Raw genomic sequence first — 25,484 nt, 5'->3', positions numbered from 1 at the left:
CAGCAGTTGTTAAACAGAGCTGATCCGTGCAGTGGCTGGAGTAGCCTCTACAGTGCACCAGATGCTCATACATGCTCTCTCTCTCACACACACACACACACATGAATGTATTCACTCACTCACATACACACGTGTCCTCATTCATTCAAATACACACACACACACACACACACACACACACACACACACACACTAATTTATGCACTCACATACAAACATGTATATTCAATCATTCATTCACACAATGATTTATTTACTCACATAAACATATATTCACTCATTCATTTATACATACACACACACGCACACACAAACACACACACACACACAAACACACACGCACACACACACACACACACATGCATTCACTTGTTCATACACACAAATGTACACACACCTGCACGTACTCACTTACACACACTTATACACTCTTATACACTCTTAATCCCATTGGGGATTTTCCATTGATAGTAGTACTAAGGTGAAACATTACTATCGTTATACGTTCACGTTCCACTTCCCTTACAGTGAGGAACCTAATGGAAAGGTTTTGGTTTTCCAGTGAAAGATACACTGTAGACTTGAAGAAAATGTCCCTACAGAAAAATAACTTTTCTATCTTTGTAAACATGAAACCCAAAAAGCCCTCAAATGCAAACCACAGGCTCACAGCTCTCAGCCTCAGAACCCCACACAAAGAACAACTGACAACTCAGAGTTACATGAGTAAATCCTTAAAATGGTGAAATCTGTGACATTTCTTAGAAAATGATTACTGTGTACATTCAGATTGGAATTCCTCCACGTGTGCTTTCACACCTCTATTTTGCAGCGTGCCAGGACTCAGCATGGTGGATTCATCTCATTTACACGTTTGTTGTGGTGATTTTTGTGGTGAGGCATGATCCCCCCCCCCCCACACACACACACACACCCCCCCAGTCATGTTCCAGCAGACGGGCCTATACAGGTCCCAGCAAGGGAAAGCCGTCTTTTCCTGAGGGGAGAATAGATGGTGGCAGATGTCAGAATAATCCATCGGATAACCCACACCAGATGTCTTAATGCTACGTTCGGACTGCAGAGACGTGACTGAGTCCGGCTTGGTGTAGAGAGGCGGAGGGCTGAGCTGGGCTCTCTGGGAGATGACTGGTCTCTCTGGGAGATGACTGGTCTCTCTGGGAGATGACTGCTTTGATGGATTAGAGGGTACCGAAGCCGGGACGACTGTAGTCTTCTGAAGAGTGAACACACAGGACAGCTGAGACTAAACACGTTTACCACACACACCCTTGACTGGGAGTGACACTCAGATCTACCATGTAAAGCTGACTGATGTTCTAAACTACATCAGACAATAAGGCAGCCTGGTTTCTGGAGTAGTCTGGGTATTCTAGTGTTGGGTATTCTAGTGTTGGGTATTCTAGTGTTGGGTGTAGGGCAGAAGCGAGGCCTGGATATGCCTTTAGCAGTATAACAAAATAGGTTTATTTTAAAGTGCATAACACGGTTTCTGAGGTTGATTTGGTTTTAACATGTAAAATGTAGTATATCAATACAAAGCAGCTTAAACCGGTGGGTTCAGGATAATACATTGAATTAGTTTTCTGTGTTCCTTGACATTTGACACTCTTTGTAATTAATCAGCTACGTAGTGCACAGTCATAAAAAGTCTCCTGGCAAATCTGGTGCTGTAACCAGGCGTGCCTTATTTGGTGCCAGTTCCTTTTGCTCTCTAGCTGGGGCAATTTTAAAGGTTATGTGCCGTTCTCAGCTCGTTTTTTGTTTGTTTGTTTGTTTGTTTATCTGCAGTGCCTACAACCGTGCAAGGAATTATGGGAAAGAAGAAGCGCGCTTTCTCATAAGGTCTGTGAGGTAAGCTCGTCCCTCTGATCATTGGTCTGTTTGGGTGATTTGGGGCGGCTAAAAACAGGAAAAAGAAAACATGGTTGGCGTGCATGAGAGTGTGTGTGTGCGCATGCGTGTGTGTGTGTGTGATTGAGACAGAGAAAGAAAGAAATGGGGAATTGAATCTCACTTGTATTAACCTCCTTCACCTTATACCGCATGGATCATAAGTACTGTGGTGTTACATTTTAGGCAGAAAGTTTTCGAAACAAGCATCAGGGTGCTTTGGTGTTTCCCCAGCTCTGTGGTTCACCTAATGGAAGAAACATCTGCCTTGCATCAGTAGGAGAAGTGTTAAGTCATTCCTGGAGGTGTTTTGCAAACAAACTCTTTCCAGAGAGTGTCGGTCAATAGTCATCCAGTGTCGTGGTCTCTGTGAGCACAAACTGTGTGCCACAGAGTTTATTTCAGACTTGAAGCAACGCAATAGCAGCATTGACAGTAGCGTGTGAGACATTATGAGCTCACGGCAGCTCAGTCTCAGGAAAGTCTGAGACTTTACAAGCTCACAGTGGAGCTCTGTCTCACTAGCATGTGAGACATTATGAGCTCACACCGCAGCTGTGTCTTGGGAGCATACGAGATTTTATAAACTCATAGTGGAGCTCTGTCTCGGCAGTATGTGACACATTACAGTTTCAGGAACGTGTGAGACATTACATTCTCCCAGCAGCTCTGTCTCTGTCTCTGGAAATGTCTGTGAGACATTTCAATCTTCCAGCAGCATTGTCTCAGGAACGTGTGAGACATTACAGTCTCACAGCAGCTCTGTCTCAGGAACGTGTGAGACATTACAATCTCCTAGCAGCTCTGTCTCAGGAACGTGTGAGACGTTACAGTCTCACAGCAGCTCTGTCTCAGGAACGTGTGAGACATTACAATCTCCCAGCAGCTCTGTCTCAGGAACGTGTGAGACATTACAATCTCCCAGCAGCTCTGACTCAGGAGCCTGGATGACAGACTGCTCTTAACCAGTGGGCCATCTGATCTCTCTCTCTCTGTCTCTGTCTGTCTCTGTCTCTCTCTCTCTCTCTCTCTCTCTCTCTCTCTCGCTCTCTCACCCTTCTGGAAGAAGCACCACGAGTGCATTACCAGCGCGGAGTTTCTGCTGTTGCTGCAGTCCCATAAGCAAGGTGAGTGCCCCTCACCCCAGAGGGCCTCGGGCTTCGCGGCAGCCTGTGTGGAGAGCTGCAGCTCCGACCGGGAGTGCTCCGCCTCCAGGAAGTGCTGCTCCAACACCTGTGGCCACACCTGCCAGGCTCCTGCCAGCCTTTACAAAGGTAGGACAAGCTGCCTGGGACACAGCTGGGGTTCAGCTGAGTCGGGTTAAATCCGTTTTAACGTGCAGAGCCTCCTGTGCTTCGCCTCTGGATCACAGCTTTCAATATTTCTGCTGAAATAATTCTTTTTCATGGACAAGAATGAATGATTTAAGTTCCAAGGGACACAACCCAACATTTTATGGCAAATCTGAATATTTTGTTGAAGGTGTTTGTCCATGAAATAACCCTGTTCTTTAGGTTCAGGTCAGAATGCTTTGGGCTTTAACAAGCCATTTTACTGTTATACTGTAAGTTTACATCAGTAGCAGGATTTACTGTCACGTATTCAGCAATTCTTCTGTGCACAAATGTGACATTTAAGGACGTGTTTACCATTAAGTTTACCTGTCTGTTTACCAGTTCCCATTTACCAATCTGTTTACCAGTCCGTATACCTCTATGTTTACCAGTCTTGTTTACCAGTCTGTATACCTGTCTGTTTACCAGTCTATATACCTCTATGTTTACCAGTCTGTTTACCAGGCCGTGTACCAGTCTGTTTCTTTCTGGTGTCCCAGGTGTCCCACTGAGGCCGAGGAAAGACATGACCTTTGTGGAAGACCAGCATGGCCACGTGCAGGTGTCCTGGATGTCCAAGTTCAATGTGTCTATGGAGGCAGTGCTGTATATACTGCAGAAAAGATGGAATGATGGGATTCACCCCAGTGAGGACGACGCCTCACCCTGGCACACCGTTCTGATGGTACGGGCCTAGCAGCACGGCACTGGGCCGAGCTTCCCAAAAACCACAGGCTTCACAGTCCCAAAAACTCTCACTGGATCAGCACGGTAGCTTTCCTCCCCCAGAGGCGCTCGCGTGTTTTGGCCCCACTGAGACATCGTTCGGGTGCTCTGTTTTTTTGTTTTTTGTTTGCATGCTGGGATAAACATTTCCCAGAGTTAATGGCTATGCTAATAGAAGAAAAACTAGCATATACTCTCATTGAGTCCTGCATGGCTCAGCGAGGGTAATTACACACTTAAACGGTCCGTTAGCATGAGCTGTATGATCCGTGATGTAGAATGTTCAGCCCAACCCCTAAAAACACATAGTGCTGCCAATCTGGACACCTGCCAGACGCTGAAATCCGGCCTGGTGTAGCAGCTCATGTTCACACCACGTTTCCAAAAGGTTTCTCTCTTTAAAAACACACACGTTCTCTCCCACATCTGAAAAGATGTTACATTTATGCATTTGGCAGACACTCTTATCCACAGAATCTTACAATCTGAAGTATGTTACAGGGGTAAGTGTAGTGTTTAGGAGACCTGCCCAAGCTGTTATTGGTCCCATACGGAAGAGTTGTTGCTATACCAATCACGACAAGATATACAGTAACGTATGTGTCATTACTGAAACACAAAATCTTCATTTTGCGTTTAATGACAGATACTTAGGGTTGTTGGAAAGTTAGTTAAAGAACAGTAAGTTAGAGCAGTAGACTCTTTCACAGTTCACACTGTTTCTAAAGCACATCAGAACCTTAATTATGCACTTATATTAAAACCAAAAAACCCTATTCTTTTTATTTGGACTGTCTTCTTTCTACTCCAGCCAGGGCTTTAGCCCTGTTGTAGTCTCACGAGGAGGGGGATTTGATGGAGATGTCAGAGCAGACAATCTGACACATGCAGGAAATGTAAATGTAAAGCCCTCATTTCAGAAGGTTTTGGAACACCTTCAGAACTTGTCACAGCTCACATAGCTTTTAAAGAACTTCCGCAGCTGTCAGAAGTCAGAGCTTCTTTATTCTTAAGGTGGCCAAAAGTAATTGGACATGTGAATGGAAAATCAACATGTCATGTTAGGTGTTTGCTTGTAAAACCGTTCAGGATTCGTCCTGCTGCTTCTGTCAGACATCACGTCATCAGTGGGACTGGCAGCCAGACGTGGCCATGGTGCCAGTGACCTCAGACGCGTGGCCGAGCACTGACTTGTGAGGTTTAGTCTCCACACTTTCCTTCTTCCAGAAGACAAAAACACCAGGGCTATCTCAGAAGGTCCAGACTGTGCAGGCTCATAGCTCTGGTGCAGGTTAACCTCTGGCCCAGAGTGAGCAGAGTGAGTGTTTTTTTCTGTTCAGGACCACCTGTGCCTAGCATCGTGTGGTAAACCCTCTGAGATTATCATTGTATATTTGTCTTTTTAAGATACATCTACATAGAGAGGTTTTGTTCATAATTATTCATATAACTCAGTCATCCACTATTGTAGTCTAACATGTAATTTGCTCTGGAAAAGCCCACCAGTCAGTTCATGGTTTGTAGAGACAAATCTGACAAACAACTGATTCATCTCTATTGTTTGATTCATCTCTACACTGTTGGATTCCTGTCTACTGTTTGATTCATCTCTACACTGTTAGATTCATCTCTACTGTTTGATTAACCTTTAATCTGAGCAGTGGTAGCTCAGTGGTTACGGTACTTGATTTGTAATCAGAGGGTTGCTGGTTCAAATGCCACTGTTAAGTCCCTAAGCAACACCCTTAACCCTCAGGTTATGTTCAGTCATAATTGCAAGTTGCTTTGGATAAAAGTGTCAGCTAAGTGCCATAAAATGACATGTGTTTGGCCAAAAAATATGTTTTATGCCCTTTTTGTGACACACACTGCCTCTGGTGAAAGCCTGAGACCGCCATGGTCCTGTATTCACTGTTATGGCCACTGGCTGCCTGGTCAAGCACAGAGCCTGAAGCCCTGTCTGCCCGGGGTCGTGAAATTCAGACGAAAAGATCAAGAGACTTTTAAAACAAACAGTTCATTGTCCGCTTTTCTTTCAACAGGAAGTGTGGCGTAATGGATAGGAACACTTAGGCAGCACTTGTCATCGGACTGTATTAAACGGTCCCTCCACAGGAGATGAAGCTGTCAGTACAGATCCTCTTATCAGCAGGCAGAGTTCTTTCATCTGAATTGTCTTAATTAAATCTACTCTGCCACCTCTTTCACCAGACCATGGAGGACCGGGCCGTGCTGAAGGACGTGTGCCTCCACCGGTGGTACCAGTTCCGGGTCTGCGCGGTCAACAGCCATGGAACCCGGGGCTTCACCACGCCCAGCAAGCACTTCTCTTCCACCAGAGGTGAGCCACGGACCCCTTTTGGATAAATCCCTGGGCAAGGCTGCTTAGCAGGGCTTTCTGCATTTTCATGGTGCTTTGATGCAGATACGCGAGTCTGTTGTGATCGGGGTTAGTGGACACGGTGCTGGCTCAGTGCTGAGTGTGTTGTGGTGGGTTTTAGTGCTGAGTCTGTACTGAGGTCTGTATGTTCCCCTCCAGTCAGCTCTCACAAGTTCAAACCACAAACACACCTACATACACTATCTGGCAATGGCCCGTCTCAGACGGCAAATATGAACGTTAAATACATCGGCCAGAGGAGGATGGGCCCCTTTGAGTCGTGGTTCCTCTCAAGGTTTCTTCCTCTAGGGAGGTTTTCCTTGCCACTGTCCCGCTTGGCTTGATCACTGGGGGCTTGGACTTGGACATTTGTAAAGCTGCTTTGTGACAACATCCATTGTAAAAAGTGCTATATAAATAAATGTAGAATTTTTGGAATTTTAAATATGTATGTTAAATATATATGGACTTCACTGGATTGAACTATATGTTTACAGCAGACAAATAGCAGAGAGAGTGAAATGAGAAGGAGAAATAGAGTGAGAGAGAGAGAGAGAGAGAGAGAGAGAGAGAGAGAGAGAGAGTAGGGGGTCAGTGAGAGTGAGAGAGAGCTCAGGATTGGGGTTGCCTTTTGGGGGCTGTTTTGGTTTTGAAAGCATTCTTATATTTTAGTAGCCATCATTTATTTTGTTAAATGTATATAATGTTTTATTAAATGTATATAATTATAATTTCTGGCTTAGTCATGTTTCTGAAGGATATGGCTCATGAACACAGGGGTGCCTGATGTGGCAAAGTTACAAAACAGTCTATCGAATGGCAAAGCCCAAAATATGACATACAGACTGAGGAAACACTGATTATATAAATATGACAGACTGAGGAAACACTGAATACATAAATATGACAGACTGAGGAAACACTGAATACATAAATATGACAGACTGAGGAAACACTGATTATATAAATATGACAGACTGAGGAAACACTGAATACATAAATATGACAGACTGAGGAAACACTGAATACATAAATATGACAGACTGAGGAAACACTGAATACATAAATATGACAGACTGAGGAAACACTGAATACATAAATATGACAGACTGAGGAAACACTGAATACATAAATATGACAGACTGAGGTAACACTGAATATATAAATATGACAGACTGAGGAAACACTGAATACATAAATATGACAGACTGAGGAAACACTGAATACATAAATATGACAGACTGAGGAAACACTGAATACATAAATATGACAGACTGAGGAAACACTGAATACATAAATATGACAGACTGAGGAAACACTGAATACATAAATATGACAGACTGAGGAAACACTGAATATATAAATATGACAGACTGAGGAAACACTGAATATATAAATATGACAGACTGAGGAAACACTGAATACATAAATATGACAGACTGAGGTAACACGTGTAACGCGTGGTGGACCGAGTGCCACAGGGTGAGGGGCAGGACGCACAGACTCCACTGACTGGGATGAACATTTATTCACATTTAACATGAAACTCTAACGGCACTCACAAGAATCACTCACGATTGATACAAACAAGAAACGATTAACATTAAACACGTACGGTGAACACTAATACAATGAACATTGACTATGTCACTTCCACACGTTACGTCGACAATAACCAACACCCTGCACACTTTAACACGGGTTTATATACATTGAGACGAACAAGATGCAGGTGTGGTTACAAACACAGCCCTTCCACTGCACGTGGCGGGCCAAACCACGTGACTCACGGGAGGCGAGCGTTCCGTAACAACACTGAATACACTGGCAGTGATGACTGGAGTCAAATCTCTTCTCTTTAAAGATTACCACGCCCGCAGTGAGTGTGGGTTTCTTTAGACAGTTTGGAGAGCCGTTTCCACCATGTGGCTTCCCTTGGGTCACAAAACATTCAGTATTCATCGAATTGCCATAGGGGTGGGATGGTGCATGTGGAATGATGAAGGTCAGAGGTCATAAGCCTAGCTGCTTTCGCTCAAGGAAACCTGGAGATGAAAGCATCTCCCCCCGAGGCTTAGAGACTCCGCGGGGAATTAAATCTGGGTGACAGCTGTCTGCCTGTGACCTCAGAGCAGGTATGTTTTGGGGGTTGTTCCCCGGTACAGGACAGAGCCGCGGTTTTAGTGGGGATAGAGCAGTGAAGGATTAGCAAACCCAGGAGTATCTAACTCGGGAGTATCTAACCCGGGAGTAGCAAACCCAGGAATATTTAACCCTGGAGTAGCTAAACCGCGGATATCTGACCCAGGAGTAGCTAACCCGGGAGTAGCAAACATGGAAGTATCTAACCCTGGAGTAGCTAACCCGGGAGTAGCAAACCCAAGAGTAGCTAACCCCGGAGTAGCTAACCCGGGAGTATCTAACCCGGGAGTAGCTAACCTAGGAGTAGCTAACCTAGGAGTAGCTAACCCAGGAGTAGCTAACCCGGGAGTAGCAAACCCGGGAGTAGCTAACCTAGGAGTAGCTAACCCAGGAGTAGCTAACCCGGGAGTATCTAACCCGGGAGTAGCTAACCCAGGAGTAGCTAACCCAGGAGTAGCTAACCCAGGGATATCTAACCTGGGAGTAGCAAACCCAGGAGTAGCAACAGCACAGTATCTAATACTGCCTCTCTCTGTGTGTGTACAGTATCTAAAACTGCCTGTGTGTGTGTGTGTGTGTGTGTGTGTGTGTGTGTGTGTACAGTATCTAATACTGCCTCTCTCTGTGTGTGTACAGTATCTAATACTGCCTGTGTGTGTGTGTGTATGTGTGTACAGTACTAATACTAATACTGCCTCTCTCCTGCCCAGTGGAAATCAGGTTCACTGGCCACTGATGTTTTTTCTTTACAAATGAAATGTTTGAAACCGGCGGGTGACTGAGCACCACAGACCCTCCAGCCTGTGCTAAGAACCTGTTCTCTGGGTATCCCATCTAAGGGCTAGAGTGTCTTAGAAGATGAACACAGTGATGTTTTCTGAACTTCATGTTAAAATATGAACATTTAATCATTATATATTGTGTTCTCACATTTACAGTTTTGTTCAGATGAAATGTATGTCAGCACAGTGGAACAGTGCCGTAGTGTGTGTTGTGTGTGTGTGTGTGTGGTGTGTGGGTGTGTGTGTGTGTGTGTGTGTGTGTGTGGTGTGTGGGTGTGTGTGGTGTGTGTGTTGTGTGTGAGTGTGGTGTGTGTGTTGTGTATGTTTGTGTTGTGTGTGAGTGTGGTGTGTTTGTTGTGTATGTTTGTGTTGTGTGTTGTGTATGTTTGTGTTGTGTGTGAGTGCGGTGTATGTGTTGTGTATGTTTGTGTTGTGTGCAGTGTATGTTTGTGTGGTGTTTGTTGTGTGTGTTTTATGTATCTTTGTGTTGTGTGTGGTGTGTGTGTTGTGTATGTTTGTGTTGTGTGTGAGTGCGGTGTATGTGTTGTGTATGTTTGTGTTGTGTGCGGTGTATGTTTGTGTGGTGTTTGTTGTGTGTGTTTTATGTATCTTTGTGTTGTGTGTGGTGTGTGTGTTGTGTGTGGTGTGCGTTGTGTGGCTTACAGCTTCCCATTGTATTGGAGTCTGTCTGCTGGAGAAAGAGGAGCAGATTGAGGCTATTATGGCTGTGTGTGTGTGTTGTGTGTAGTGTGTGTGTGTGTGTGTTGTGTATAGTGTGTGATGTGTGTGTTATGTGTGTGTGATGTGTGTGTTTAGGCAACATTACATCTACAGCTCCGGTTTAGCTGTTTTGTGGTATACACCCACCCAGCAAAAATGTAAATCCTTATTCATCACATCCGTCCCAATAAGACTCCAGCACTCACACACACACACACACACACACACACACACACACACACATGCGCACACACATACACACACACTCACAACACACATGCATACACAGACACGTACACACAGACAAATGCATATTCACATAGACACACACATTCACGCACACACACTCAGGCGCACTCACATACGTACACACACGTTGGCCTGCTGAGTGGTGGTGCAAGCTTGTGTAAACGATCCGCCTGCAGCCATGAAACATGAAAGCAGTGTTACAGAAGGACAGAATGACCATAGGCCATGCCAGCATATGAAAGGCCACACCCACCACCTGAAAGGCCACACCCACTCTCTGCAGCTGTCCTTTGTAATATTTACTTACAATTCTGCTATATGTTCACAAACATTTTCTTATTGCTATATGTTCACAAACATTTTCTTATTGTTCTCCTGATAACTCCTGTGCATTTAATTTACATAATTGAATTAAAAATGTAAATTAATCATTTAAATTTTTTCAATTATCTTGTCAAATCTTAATGGCTCCTATAACCTGCTAAAGGTGTTAGAGCAGAATCTAACACATGACTCAGTTTTCTGTCCTTAGTGAGCTAAAGTGATATTTCACATCAGCTGTTCCTTCAGGTGTTTGGTTTGTCTATCTCCTGGACCGTCTCCCCGGAGCAGACCTGGGGGCCGTACTCGGTGGTCTGAAACCCCTTCCTTTCTTCCAGACCCGTTTCCTCCTGAGCCGCCACAGAACCCCCGGGTGGGCAACAACACCGTGCTCGGCGAAGGCACTGTGGGCGTACAGCTACGCTGGGACCCCCCCGCCCGTGCTGACCTGCCCCTCCACCACTACAAGGTGACCTGGAGCACGCGGCGTTCGCCCGCAGGGGGCGTGAGCTGGAAGGAGAGCGGCAGGGTTGTGGATGGGGTAAGCCTTCCTCAGAGCACCTCGCCTTCGCCTTCATCACACCTGTGGTCTGGCTTCGGATGCGTTTCTGTGTCTCCGTGCCGGCCACGCGCCGGAGGGTTGTGCTGAGCAAAAGTTGTGGGTGGAACATGCGGGTTAGAGAAACGAGCACGTCACATTCGAATCCCGCGAGGTCCCGAGTCCCGCGAGGTCTTGTGAGGTCGTGGAGCTGTGTGATCAATCTGTTTGTGTCCTCCACTTAAGATAGTCACGTGGCATGTGTGGCGGTAGAGGCTCCGCCCCCGATGGGTGAAGGTTGAAGGTTGCACTCCAACCTTCACTCTGAAGAAGTCCTAAATCTAATCTCTATTCTAGAATTTAGCGATTTAACGGCATCGCTGCGTTGCTTAGTCCCGCTATATTTTTGACGGCAGCTGCCCTGCAGGCGTTGAGCTCGCGTGCGCCACCGTGATCGTAATAAAATGCTGGCCAGATATTTATATCCCCACGACAACTGTGGAACAAAGACATAGAGATTTTCTGCTCTTGTGGTGGTCGTATTTTACTGTAACCTAAGACCCTCTGTAAGGCCGCACGTCATGTCTGACGAGGTGCTTTGTTTTGACAGTGCTAGATCTTTAGGATCTGAGTCTCCTCCATTTCACTGATCAGTAGCCTATAAAGAAGTTATATCCATTACAAACATTTCTATCTTTGTTACTCCAGGACGAATGTGTGTCTGATTTTAACACAGTGACCGTAATTGTCTGAGTCAAGTATCAAGGCCTCGCATTCTTGCTCACGTGTTTAGTGATGAGATGTTTTGTGATGTAGAAACAGAAACAGAGGAGAGCAAAACCGTCAACCACATGTAGCAGCTCACCGAGAATGGGACGTAGACGGCCGTGGCATCCTCCAGCACAGGATCTGTAAGAATTCCTACAAGGGTGGAGCGGAGGCTGAGGCCGTCCCGGCTGTGCTCCGTCACAGAGGGCGCCGGTCCACGCGCCTCCACTCTGTCGTCGTAGTCTTTATCGCACAGCAGGAGTCGTTGGCCTGTGCGCCCCTGTGCTGCCGCCCTGCCTGTGTTCGCTCTGCGCGTTTGCAGCGGGGAAACTGCCCCTGACCTTGCTGTGGACAGAAAACTGTGAGCAGCGTGTGGAAGCCGGCGTGGTTGCAGCGGCAGCCGTAAGCTGCGGAACTTCACAGACATCCAGGATGCTTTTTCATATCGTGTGTAAAATAAAGCAACAAAACCAGAGAGATCACAAGTTTTTGGTCTAAACGGGATTGGGTTCTCTTTATCTACTTGTGAAAATCTGATAATGTTTAGGTAATATGCAAAAATGTACAAAATTCTAAAAGTTTCACAAACTTTCAAGCACCACTGTAGGACAGATGGCTGACACACACACTGCACTAAGAAGAGAAGTTAGAGGGGCTGCTAGAAATGACCTTTTAAAGTCTTACTTTAATTGTAGCCTTCACCTTGTAATAACATCCACTAATTTACCCTCCTCGCAGCCTTAAAGGGAAACTCCCCCTAACGTCAAGCCCACCTTCCACTGTTTGGGCTGAACAGAATCTGAATTTGCTATTCACTCAAACAAAACGATGTCTGGAGCCTGGAAGTCATAACAGGAGGCTCTAGGGTGATGAGGGCAGACTCCTCTGGAGGAGCGTGGACAGAGTCAACCTTATTATTCAGGAATAATGTCACAAATGTCGGCTGTGCTGACCGGCATGTTTGGTCTCTGGGTGCTAACAATATTAGTTCTGATTAGAATGATGTTTAAATAAACTGTCCATCACCGCAAAAAGAGCAGGAGAAATATGACTAACCAAGAAACCAGACAGAAGCGGTGACACAGTAGACATGTTACGGTTTTATTGAACCTCAAGCATCAAACGCTTCAGCCTGCACAGGGACCCATTTATCTGGGCACTCTGTAACTCTTTCATGATTTTATACCCAGGAGACGGAATGTCCTATTCTTACTGTGGTCTTTTGTTTGTTGCTTGGCCCTGGGTTTTCTTGCCATGTCCTTTTAGACTGTGACTGAGACAGAGCTGCTGGAACTACAGCCAGACACATCCTACGTAGTGCACATCCAGGCCGTCGCGTTCTGGGGACAGAAGCGTCTGAAGAGCGGCCGTGCTCGCCTCTCCTTCAAGACGGCCGCCCACTCTGGTGAGAGCTGCCCTCACCTCTGCACCCTCTACAGTTTTGCGCAAATACGTCTGGGAGCTGCACATCCGAGACAATATTTTAACGAATTATTTCAAAGTTTGAATTTCACGATAAGCGTACGTCAAAACCTCCTGGAATGCTTTCGGCCAGTAGTGGCATCAACTCACGGGGGTTTGCGTTCTTGACACCTAACCTGCGCCTGGTCATTAGTCTCCACATGAACAGGGTTCACCGCTCCTAAGAGGAGTCGATTCCCAGTTCATATCATTCCCGGTGCTGCCCTTGTCCGGGGGGATTCCCAGACAGAGGCACCACACCAACACTTTCACTCGCCTCCTATGTAGCGGCCTGGTCAGCCAGGGGGGAGTTACAGCGCTCGCTTTGCTTTTAATTACATCTTCTGAAGCTTCGATTAATTCTGCCCAAACTCAGAAGAGTTAGAGTGGAGAGATATCCGAGCGGTTTACACAGCTGAAAATATGGAAATTAATAACTTACTTCTCTGTAATGGAAAAGAACGGCTTGGTGACTGTGGACAAGCTACGCCCATCTGACGGAAAGGTCACGCCTAAAATTAATTCCTCTGCTCCTCTGAATCCTCCCCCTCTCACGGCAGTCTCCCCGCCGGGCCGCGGGACACTCTCGCGGGACGTCTCCAACGAGCTGCCCGCCTCCCGCGCCTCTCCCGGCGTCCTGCGCCTCAAGACCGCCGCCCCTCATTACCACGACAACCAGCTGCAGGTCAAAGTGTTCTGGAAGAGTCGACTCCCAGGTGAGTGAAGCATGCCTGTAGGGGAGGGGCTTAAATGAGGCGCTCACGGGGGGGATTTCATTGGGTGGCAGCTGTGTTAAACTGAATTTTAAATGGTCTAAGTTTTCATCCCACTGTGTATGCAAAACATTTCTTGTGTGTTAAGGAGCCGTTTAAGTTTCATAGCAGATCCTTATGATTATGATCTATCCCACATAAACACACACACACTCTCTCTCTCACTCTGTGTCCTCGCTATACCTTCTGCAACAGATTACGCCAAGTTTGCTTGTTCCAAAAATACTCATTTGGCAACATAATGTTTTTCAAAGTGTTTTTCAAGTTCTCTGAAACCACAGAGCATCATAAACGTGGGGGGTGGGGATTGGGGGGGGTCACTGATTTACCGTTATCTCTTGGAAAGCGGGACGAGGAGAAGTAGGATGACAGATTTAATAATATCAGTATGGCTGTAAAATGAAAAGCAGATGTAGGGACTCTCTGGGCTTCAGACGCCCTGATGCACTGTGGGAGATGAGTTTGATGAAAGATGCAATGCTGCCTGTGCGCAGAGCAGGAAGAGGAGCAAAGACACCCTGTACCTCTGAAACAACGCACTGGGAGATCCCTGCTAACGCCCGCCGCAAACTCAGCCGGGGCACCGGACCTCACGCACCACGTGTTCTTATGTTCCCTCATGCAGAACACCAGAGCGGTCCCGGTTCCTACCTTTTGAGTTGGTATCCAGAGGTATGCGCTAATAACGTGACCAGGAAAGAGCGGAAGGTAACGGTGCAGGTAGGCAGGGCGCTTCCGGCCCTCGGCCCTCAGAGCATGCAAAGTTCTTTAGAAACCTCACTTTGTTTTCAAACCTTTCTAGGCATAGTTGTAACCTGCAAGGGTTGCAACCCGACTAAAAATACTCTGCGTTGTCTTTTACGGCCACAAGGTCGCTGGGGACACGTGCGCATGCAGTCGAGCGAGGTCATAGGAAGTTTGGTGAGCATGAGGTGCACTGGAAGACCTTCAGTTACTGTTGGTTTGGAGCGAGTAAGAGCATAGCAGAAACTGTATATTGTTTAATGAAGCTAGGAATGCGTCAGCAGGGACGGATCTCCTGTGGAGCTTCTGGAGAAGCTGGTCATTCTTCAGCCACATCAGAACAACACATAACCATGAGACGCTTTACGCTCCGGATCAACAGAGGAAGGTCCTTTAGTATTAGACTGGAAGGGAGAGAGAATTATTAAGACAAGGGTTGGGCAAGAACATACATGATGTGGCCATCAAAACATAGCAACATCTTTAAAGGTTATCTAGTTACCTTCCAGCGGCTAACAATGTAGACATGAGGTCATTATCAAGGCCTCCACATTGGCCATAAATCTCCTCCTATAACAGTGCGGTGTGCACATCAGCGGGAAGCCACATCTAATGAATGTTTTTATGAAGCCCGTCTTCGACCGTCATTCAGTAGGTCTGCAGGCAAGAGAGATCTGGTTGCAGGTTCGATCCAGGCAGTGAAGGTAATGAACGTGTGAAAGGTGCGACCTTTTGTTTTTAGGACTTTAACGGGTAGCGGATAAAGGGAGCAGGCATCCCGTGAAGGACGCAACAGTTCTGGTGGCTCAGATTTATTCTTTCAGCTCAGTTTATTTTCCCCTCCTGGACATCTTGGTCTCGCGGGCTTTCCTTAAGGCTGTTCCATTTCTCTTTGATTTCTCCGTTTCATCTCCCGAGCGACCTCATGCAGTCGGTCGATTCCCATGAGGATGAAACATCTTGTTCTGGCGTTTGAACTTTTTGTGCCCCCCAGTGACGGGTTCCTGTTTCTCCCAGGGCACCTATTTTGTCATCACAGGCCTCCTCTATGCCTGCAAGTACAAAGTGTCTGTGAAGGCCCTGTCTGCACCCGAGCAGACGCCAGACACCCTGACCTCCTTCACCACGCCACAGTGTTCAGGACTGAGGGGCCGACGGAAGAAACCGCCACCCTGTGTCCAGGGTAAGGCAAGCCTGCGGCGCCATAGAATTCTGGGAATTCTGAGACGTATATTCCTGCTCAGAGTAACAAATTCAAATAGAGAAAAGAGAAAGAAAATGTGTACAGTGAAAATGGACCATGACAGGATATGCACAGACTGCGTTCGAATGCCCTAACCGTAGCATTCTGTCATGTTGTGGAAGAATAGAATTGTTTGAATACGTTATAAATCTGGCAGATTGTATGAACTGCAGGTCTCCATCATAGTTCCGATAATACATGTTTTGTTGCACTAGAGCGCCATCTGCAGGCACAGAAAGCACTGCCACGCCCTGAGAAGCTGACAGCAGTGTTTCAGACAGTAAATGACTGCCTGGAGGGCCTGTTTAGCTGGCGGGTGTCCGAAGCTGCTCCGGGTCACACACCCAGGACGGGGTTTCGGTTCTCCTGGGTCAAAGTGTCCAGCAGCTCTGTGAATGATTCGCCCAACACTTTCATCTCCGAGACAATAAATCTGCCCCCTGTAAGTCCATCCGCAGGCTTTTCCGCACGTGCAGTCTGCGTGTTTGAATGTCAAATGAACAGTTTGAGTGTTTGACAAATGAACGGTTTGAGTGTTTCAATGACAAATGAACGGTTTGAGTGTTTGAATGACAAATGAACGCTTTGAGTGTTTGAATGTCAAATGAACGGTTTGAGTGTTTGACAAATGAACAGTTTGAGTGTTTTAATGACAAATGAACGGTTTGAGTGTTTGAATGGTGATAGTGATAGGGAAAGCTACATCCACATTTTTGTTCTGTTCCAGTTTCCAGCAAAATAGAAACTGGAAGTGAACAAAAACGGGAGAACTAAAAGACTGAAGCGTGCGAAGAACTGGTGATGTCATGGTGATGATGGTGTGGAAACGAGACACATGTCCCTTGACATTGGGAGTCTCTGATAGGTCCGTCGTGGTCCCCCTGTCCTGGTGGTGACCATGTCTCTCTTCCCCTGCAGGGTCAGCTCTCCCTGAGAGTCGGACAACTGCAGCCGGAGAGTGTGTACGAGGTGCAGGTGCACGCGCTCTCTGAGGCAGGCAGTGGCCCTTCTGTGGCTCGGACATTCCATACTCCTCCGCCGCTCAACAACACTGCGCTGTGAGGTACAGCACCATCTCACAACCCTCAGCACAGCCTATAACCCTCAACACAGCCCATAACCCTCAACACAGCCCACAATCCGCAACACAGCCCCTAATCCGCAACACAGCCCCTAATCCGCAACACAGCCCACAATCCTCAACACAGCCCACAAACCTCAACACAGCCCACAACCTTCAACACAGCCCACAATCCTCAACACAGCCTACAAACCACATCACAACACACAACCCTCATCACATCACAACCCACAACAGTCATTTTTCAACTATGGTTTTGTTTCTGATTGTTTTTATACAGAACTCTGCAGTTAAAGATTTTTCATATGTTTACACTTAACATTTCTTGTGCTTGCTTGCTTTCTTCATTGTAAATTGTTTGCTTCCTAATATTGTTTTCATTTTTTTAGTTTCTTGCCCAGTCTCATGACGTGGTGTGTCTCCGGTGTCGCGTCTCATTTCCCAGTGTGCTGCTTTTCCAACCACGATTACACTGCACGGTGACAAGATTTAAGAGAAGGTTTTTAAACGATTAATCAACAATATAGTGAAAATCACATATTTGATCAATTAAATATCCAGAGAGGTTTGAAATATGTACAATGTACTCCTACTTTAACCTGTACAAACGTGGCGCACTGACGTGTGTGGTGACTATGTGTTGTTTACTTTTGATATCCTGTTAGTACTGTATTATTTCTTTGTTAGTGTTTCATTTGAATTCTTGCCCACAGCTCTGAGCCTAAAAAAGGTTTTGAGTTGTGCATGTATTGTTATAAGTTATTTTTATGCTTCACCTACTTTGATGTTGAAATATTTATTGTGAAGTGTTAAAGAGCATGAGGCGTGTGTGGTTCTGATCTCTGTAATGAACCCAGTCCACTGTGTGATGTTCCGTCCTGCCGTTACTACAGAGAATGTATCAGAATGTCCTCAACATGCACACAACACTCGTTTTCAGTTTATTGTTGTAAAACTGAATAACACAACACGGTAGGATAGATAATGGCTACAATTCAGACACAAAAATTGGCTTATACGACCTGTTTGAAACAGTTTTGCACAGGGAACGTCATAATGAAAGGTAAGACTACAGGGATCTCGACATCATTGTTGAAGGCCCTAGTTCAAGGAAAACACCAAAGCCCTGTGTTGTCTCACGGTGTTTATTATATTGTGGTAGTTTTGCTTTGTACAAAAATGTTATCGTTTCTGTAAATATTGCACTTGTGTTACTTTTGGGTTATCATTGTTAAAAAATAAATGTCAAAGTGAGTTTCATGATCTGACTGGTTTAAAGGAAAAGTTCGGCAAATAAAAATCTAATTCAAAGAATTTTACATGTTGTGGAAAAAAAACACCCAAGAGGCAATGGCAATGATTATCCAACAATTAACCCAAATCACGCCGCCTCAGAAAACTTGGCTGGGCTACGTCATATCATCAGCACAGACACAGTTTAATAAGCAGGTGTTTCTGACATCGCGTTACACTTTGACATGGCTGAAGTAAATATGTGACGTTTCAATATGCAGGTGGAAAGGTTAGAGGAGATAAGTGGAGATGTGAGTAGTAGACATATAAGTTAGTGAAGATATAAATGCAGTGTTTAGAGAAAAGACATCCACACAAGTAGATTTTTTTATGTAACAAATTAGTAATAGTGATCTTTATATAAGTTATACATAAATTAGTAAGTGCAGGATTAGTAGTTAGTCAAGTGCTTTAAAGTGGCAAGAATCATTCAAGTTACTTTTGAATTGGTGGGTCTTCAGTCTATGTTTGAAAAGGTGGGTATATTTGTTACAGGTGCATTTGTTTATTTACAATATAAATGTAGGACTTGATTTAATCATCCAGGTTACTCATGAAAGGTCAGATGAGGTCAGAGAAGGTTGACACAGCACACTCAGTCTGCAGGAGCCTGGTACAGCCGCTACACTGACACCAGAGAGCAATGGTGTCGTAGCAATGATGGATTACTATTTATAATTAACCGTAAAATTGTTGATTATAGACTCTCTGAGGGAGCTAATAAAGACATACCTCAGTGTTTCAGAATATTGTGTAACTACACCTTGCTGCCATCTAGTGGCTAAATAGTGTTATAAGCAAGCAAAACAATATTACAAGATTTTTTAAACTATTTATCAAAGCAAAATGTGTGTTTAAATTCAAAATCTGATTTGTTTTCAGTGAAAACGTATTGATGTGTACTTATGTATTAATGTGTAAATGTATTTGTGTGTACTTTATTATTTATGTGTACTTTGTCATTTGAATTTGGTAAAATATGCCATTCTTTAGGGAGTTGATGTGAAATAACTGAAGAAATGATCAAAATGACAAGATCTATAACACACAGAATTGGTGTGAATCTGAATTCTGCTGTGTGAACACAGTCAAAAATTCGATTAACAGGTTTGACAGTAACATTTCTTTATTCATCCTAATGTCACTTTAAAAATGACCGATATCTCTATGCATGAGGTGACCAGTTTCGTCTTGGTCATGCAAAGTTTACACGCCAATGTCCAAATCCACCTTCACAACAGTGATCATATGATTTTTTCACTACCCCAACAATCCTTAGATTTGTATTCATCTCGAAAGATCTCAGAAGTGGTAGTGAGGCTACAAAGAGCATTTACAATGATTTTCCCGTTATTAGAAGACTAGGTCGTTTTAAAATTCATTATTTGTATGATAATTATTTGAGTCCATGAAATTGACATTAGAGCACAACTATTGTGAGGCGCGCTACACTCGCCCGACCACTAGAGGGCGACCTTTACGACTACTGGACGGTTGAAGATGACGCGCACATCCAGCGACGGAGTGAATTTGTAGCCTCCAACGCTAGCTGTTAGCTAACCAACTAGCAGGCAAACCCGCTTTAAAAAACCCATAAAATGTTCGATGGTTTCGTTACAGCTTGGATGTTTTTCCCTAAAAGAGCAATGCGTGTCTTAACATCGGATATTTGCACGAATGTGCAAGATTTGAGTTGCTGGATATCCACTTAATCGACGGTTTTGGTTGGAAAATTCGGTACCGTTGGTTAGCCCACATCCCCTCAGGCTAGCCTAGCCTAGCCTACTAGCCATCTTACAAGCGAGGTGCGTTTCCAGTTTTCTCTCGTATTGCTTTGCTGTAATGACCGCATACATATTGAGCTATTTCAGCACTGTTTCATCTACTGTGAGGACCCCAATGCTAACCCGTTTGCACCGCTGAGGTGGCGAGCCGGCTAAAGCTAGTTAGCTTAGCTCCGTTGTAAACATTGCTGGGTGACGTTTGTTTATCGAGTTGTCTTGCAGGTTTGAGGGGAATAAGAGAGCCTGCTCTATTCAGCCGTCAGCTAAATGCTATAAATGCAAATGTATTATTACAGCCTGGCTTTTCCTCTTTTTATGCCATGGTGAGAAAATAGGCGAGAACCCTAGACTGGGCAGCCAAGAAGTCGCTACAAAACATTATATATAGAAAAGCTCGCCGTTGCCTTAACTATCCTCACAGTTTTGAGAAATAAATGACTTTTTTAATTGGGAAGGGCATGTGGATTAGTTCACCGTCAGCATCCTGGTTGTGGTAAGATGTATTTACTCCTCGTAGTATTGGCTTGGCTGTCAAATGGTCACTACAATGTAGTGAAAAACAGCTGTCAGAAATCAACTATAATTATATATGACTGTTTGTTTATTACTGTTTATGCTTTTGTCAGGTCTTTAAACCACAGATGTAGGATTAATCTCAGCGTGACGGGAGCAGGAGATCCAGAACCTCTGTCAGAGTCCTCTTGGTGTCAGCCCGCCAATCCAGTTCCAGCGTGAGGCCCGTACTGGAGGAACCCAATGGTGGAGACATCCTAAACCACACAAAGACGAGGCGGGCCCTCGGAGTTATGGGCCAGACGGGGCATGAGGGTCCGAGTTTATAACGGATCAGAACAGGCAGAGTCTGTTCCAGCTGAGATGTCCGAGAATGGCCGCTCACGGAGGAAACGCGTTCCTAAACAGTGCGATTGCTGCGGGCCGAACGGCAAAGGCCACGCAACCGGCCATCACCAGATCGCCAAGAAACGGGGTCGTAGGAGGGCGGAGCCTGTGAGTGAGGTGGAGGTAGCTACTGACAACCACGTCAGCTCCGCAGTAGTAGACCTGGTCTCAACACCAGAGCCTGACGAGATAACTGTGTGGGAAGTGCAGCAGGCAATGCTTTGTGACCCAACCACCACACTGAGTGAGGCGGGACCTCCGGCCAGTGACTCGACTGCCCTGCACAACGGCATTGTGGTTAGTCGAGAAGACAGTCCAGAAGCAAACAGGAAGGATCCCATGTCACTCAGTGACTCCAAAAAGCCCCATTCTGACACACACGTTAGTCCAACAGAGGGCACACACAATTTGGATACACACAGTGATCCTTTACAGGCTAGCACTATACCTCCTTTTGAATGTGTACAGGCCAGTACAACAGCAAACGGTGACCGCCCAGAAACACCAGCAGCTCCCGTCACTCAAAGCGACTGCTTAGGTTTGGACCAGATGGTGGACGACAATGCCATGGAAGTTGAACATGCCATATTCCCCGTTTACCTGAACACCAAGGCCTTGTGGGACCACCGCTACTGCAAGCGGGGCGGTCACTGGGAGGCGGTCTCTACAGAAGAGCTGCCGGACTTGTCTCAGTCGTCTTCAGCAGAGGTCCAGGATGACCATATTATAGAACTCATTCACGGTATGTTATGGCTGACCTCTCTAGTTTTAAATGACGTGGCTTCTTTTTTTACATTGTTTTTTTTTTTTGAATGTGCTGACATCTTTTCACAGAATTCCTGGAGAATTTCTATGAGAAGTACGGGAGCTTCATTCCACTGATTGAGGAGGATATCCTTGAGTACCTGAATAAACACTTGAACACTGACTTAAAGGACAGGCAAGCGCATGTTCTTACTACATGAATTGAAAAAGTGTTTAGCTGGTCTCTAATAAGTGTACTATTCAGCTGGTCAGTATAATAAGTGCACCATTCGGCCGGTCTCTCTAAAAAGTGCACCATTCGGCCGGTCTCTCTAAAAAGTGCACCATTCGGCCGGTCTCTCTAAAAAGTGCACCATTCGGCCGGTCTCTAAAAAGTGCACCATTCGGCCGGTCTCTATAATATGTATGATATTCTACTTTTTCACACAGGAAAAAGATGATAAGCACAGAAGTGATGAAGTACAAGTCAGGCTTGGCATGTGCGCCTATGAACTTCTTCAAAGTGACGTACAACAAGCACATTCTGGCCCTGGACGACCTTGCAACGCTTGACGACCAGAACTGGGTCAATGACCAGGTGAGACCTCAAACACTGAATGACATAAAATCTTTGTGCACGACAGACCAAAAGTGATGCCAGTGCTTATGGCTTTGTGGTGTGGGATTTTACAGATCATAAACATGTACGGTGAGCTGATCATGGAAACGACGAACCACAAGGTATGATGCATGAAGGTGGAGGCTTATGTGTCATGTTATAACATGATATTACGGGTCATAACGTGCAGGCTCTTGGGACAAGCTTTGTTGACGTTAACGTAAGGCGCTTGCTTTGTGTTGTTTATTTCTCCTTCTCCAGATACATTTCTTCAACAGTTTCTTTTACAGACAGCTTGTAGCAAAAGGCTATGAGGGAGTGAAGAGGTGGACCAAAAAGGTAAACTGGAAGCAGGCGGTGTCTTGTGAGCGATCCAGAACTCTGGCGTAGCTTTGAAAAGTGCTGGCAACAAGAATGTGGATCCGGGTGTTGCGTTCGCCTCAGATGCCCCTCAAATTTATGTTCCCTTTGAGTCTAAGCATGTTATTACTCAATTATTATTTAATAAATATCGTAACGAGAGCTTGTAAAGGAAACACTAATATTTTCAGAGTAGCCTTCACTTTTAAGAAGTGACGGGGACAAAATCGGCCATTTCAGAAAGTGGTGGGTATATGTGCCCAGTGCAGATTACGCCTGTGGTGGAGGAAAAAGCGCTCCTGCTGCTGGTTTATTGATGGTGTTTGCTTCACGGGCCTGTAGGTGGATTTGTTTTCTAAGAGACTGCTGCTAGTTCCCGTCCACTTGGAGATCCACTGGTCCCTGATAACTGTGGACGTCTCCAAGCAGAACATAAACTTCTATGATTCTCAAGGAATACTCTTCAAGTTTGCTGTCGATGTAGGTGCTTTCTTAAGACGTAACCTTACACTGATGTTTGTCCGGTCTGGGTGTGACTGAATTTTACGCTGTGTTCTTCAACAGAACATTTTGAAGTACATCTTGGCGGAGGCAAAGGAAAAGAAGCAGACTGCTTTCCAGAAAGGCTGGAAGATGACTGTCAACAAGGTCTGGATCAGAGACTAGCTGGCTAACACCTGGATGATTGTTACTTGAATAGGAGTTTAAAAGTTGGATATCTGAGATGACCTTTTATTCTCTAGTCATTAAAACAATCAACAAATAATAAATTGTCTTTCCCACTACACTTTTTCCACAGACAATTCCACAACAGAAGAATGATAATGATTGTGGAGTTTTTGTTTTAGAGGTAGGAATACATTTATATATTATCTATATGTAGAGAAACATTTATACATTATCTACATGTGCACTACAGAAAAATATGTATACATGCAGTACATTCAGTTAATTGTTTTTCTTCTGTCTGCAGTACTGTAAGTGCCTGGCATTTAAAGAACCCTTACTGTTCACGCAAGAAGACATGCCTAAAGTGCGCAAGAGGATATACAAGGAACTCTGTGACTGCAAGCTCCTCGACGTCCCCAAACCTGTCTAAGCTTTTAGGTGTTCTCAGCTCAGCTGATACAAGGGTTAGTAGGAAAGGGGGGGGGGGCACCTGCCCCTCATGGTCATGTGACAGGAAGTAGCTCATAGTTCAGTGTTTTGCTCAGAACAGTGATTAGATGCCCAGTGCTCCACCTGTTTGACCTTTCCTGACTTTATACTGGATCCTGAGGAGGCTTGTCCTCGTGCACAGGTCATGTCCAGTGCTGGTTTGGCAGTGACTTGTGGCAGCCAGTTACTTAAATATTGTCCGTTTATTAGTCTCCAGCCTTTGCAGCTAGTTTGTGGGTTTTATGACTAAAGATTTCAGCCGTGCTCTGTAGTCGGTATCAAAGACCATCATCAGGTTTCATTTCAACAGGTGTGCAGTGAGCACAACACTTGAAGGATCTAAGTTTTCTACTTTTGACTGTAGGCTGGATGTGGTGTGGTGAACAGCATTTAACAAAGACGAGCTTTTAAATGAATGTACTGTTCAAAATGAAGAACCTGATTTTCACAGAAATTCTAAATGAAAAATTATGTGCTACCAGCTGTTTAAAAATGGCCTCAGCCTGACCATGTGATCCTGACTCTTATACCCCACCCAGGGAACTGTTTGGGCCATATTGTTTTTATCTTTGTACTTTTTATTAGAAGCACTCTAGACACTTTCTTTAACGCTATGTTTTTCAAGTGCAGCGACATCTGACGCTTTCTGTAGCACATACATTTATCGCCAGTTCTATTCACGTTAAAATCCACATGGTTGCTATTATAAAAATGGTTCCCTCCATTCCTTGTTTTGGTAGTGTTTAACCCGAACGGCTACGGTTCTCAGAGTGACTGACTAAGTCATAGTTAAAGCGAGTCACCAATGGCAGACCGCGCATTTAAAGCGGAGAGGAAAGGGCTCGGTGCTTTGTGAAGGTTGGTGCCTAACACACCGATGACGTGTCAGAAGCTGCCAAAACAAGAGCCTTTACGTTTCTCTTACAAAAGGGGGTTTAACTGAGCTGAGGCAGCATGGTACAGTTGTGTTCAGAGCATTGCCCGCACGTTTTGCATCGGTTTAGATCATATTCAGTGACCAACAGTTAACAGTGTGCACGGTCGGTTGTCACAGAGTTATGTTGGTTACTGTGTTTCTAGTTACTTGAAGTGTAACAACAAAATATGACCTCAGTGAGATGCTTCTGTTTCATTGTTTGACTACTATTTGTCATTATTTAAACCATATAAAACCCATTCTTGATACCTTTTGCTTTTTTTCCCCCTTCTTTCAAATTACAGCAACCTAAATTGCTTAATAGAATGTTTAAATGCTATATATATATATATATATATATATATATATATATATATATATATATATATATATATATATATATATAATCAAAAAACAGGCTGTTCGCTTATCTGGCAGAATTATACTTTATGTAATAATGTTTACGGAGGTCTGATCCCGTTACCCTTTTAGTCAAGATTAATGTTTACTGTTGATCAAGTGTCTTTCCTGTCA

The 25,484-nt window shown here is 44.9% G+C and overlaps 2 protein-coding genes across 7 annotated transcripts in view; both read left to right on the top strand.

Moving 5' to 3' along the window:
• The window catches only part of anos1b (anosmin 1b), a 33,033-nt gene extending 14,597 nt beyond the window's left edge, over positions 1-18,436 (top strand). Inside the window, exons 3-14 of one of the 3 annotated variants that reach the window (XM_026996371.3) lie at positions 1,813-1,875; positions 2,984-3,188; positions 3,749-3,933; positions 6,186-6,315; positions 10,907-11,109; positions 13,141-13,279; positions 13,893-14,051; positions 14,734-14,828; positions 15,870-16,035; positions 16,311-16,537; positions 17,014-17,158; positions 17,566-18,436. In XM_026996371.3, the coding sequence (XP_026852172.2) occupies positions 1,813-1,875; positions 2,984-3,188; positions 3,749-3,933; positions 6,186-6,315; positions 10,907-11,109; positions 13,141-13,279; positions 13,893-14,051; positions 14,734-14,828; positions 15,870-16,035; positions 16,311-16,537; positions 17,014-17,157 (1,716 nt within the window). In that variant the 3' untranslated portion in view covers position 17,158; positions 17,566-18,436. Of the gene's footprint in view, positions 1-1,812; positions 1,876-2,980; positions 3,189-3,748; positions 3,934-6,185; positions 6,316-10,906; positions 11,110-13,140; positions 13,280-13,892; positions 14,052-14,733; positions 14,829-15,869; positions 16,036-16,310; positions 16,538-17,013; positions 17,159-17,565 lie in introns of all 3 variants that reach the window. The other 2 variants (XM_026996375.3, XM_026996364.3) reach the window with 2 other exon arrangements.
• Positions 18,437-19,977: 1,541 nt separating this feature from the next.
• On the top strand, positions 19,978-25,219 carry senp5 (SUMO specific peptidase 5). 4 transcript variants are annotated; one of them, XM_026997180.3, is made up of 11 exons: positions 19,978-20,274; positions 20,880-21,450; positions 21,622-21,895; positions 21,988-22,093; positions 22,348-22,495; positions 22,591-22,638; positions 22,778-22,855; positions 23,219-23,356; positions 23,441-23,524; positions 23,676-23,726; positions 23,850-25,219. In XM_026997180.3, the coding sequence occupies exons 2-11, from the start codon at positions 21,076-21,078 to the stop codon at positions 23,973-23,975; spliced, it is 1,428 nt and encodes a 475-aa protein (XP_026852981.2). In that variant the 5' UTR covers positions 19,978-20,274; positions 20,880-21,075; the 3' UTR covers positions 23,976-25,219. The 4 variants fall into 4 exon arrangements, with proteins under 4 accessions (XP_026852981.2, XP_026852976.2, XP_026852967.2 ...); XM_026997175.3 differs by having other exon boundaries at positions 20,880-21,534; XM_026997166.3 differs by having other exon boundaries at positions 19,979-20,274; positions 20,880-21,895.
• The last annotated feature ends 265 nt before the right edge of the window (positions 25,220-25,484 follow it).

This window comes from Electrophorus electricus, chromosome 26, assembly GCF_041902795.1.
Source record: "Electrophorus electricus isolate QZ-2024a chromosome 26, ASM4190279v1, whole genome shotgun sequence".
In the NCBI taxonomy this organism is placed as follows: Eukaryota; Metazoa; Chordata; class Actinopteri; order Gymnotiformes; family Gymnotidae; genus Electrophorus; species Electrophorus electricus.
Note: the sequence above shows the minus strand (reverse complement) of the source record. Positions and strands in the feature narration are given on the sequence as shown.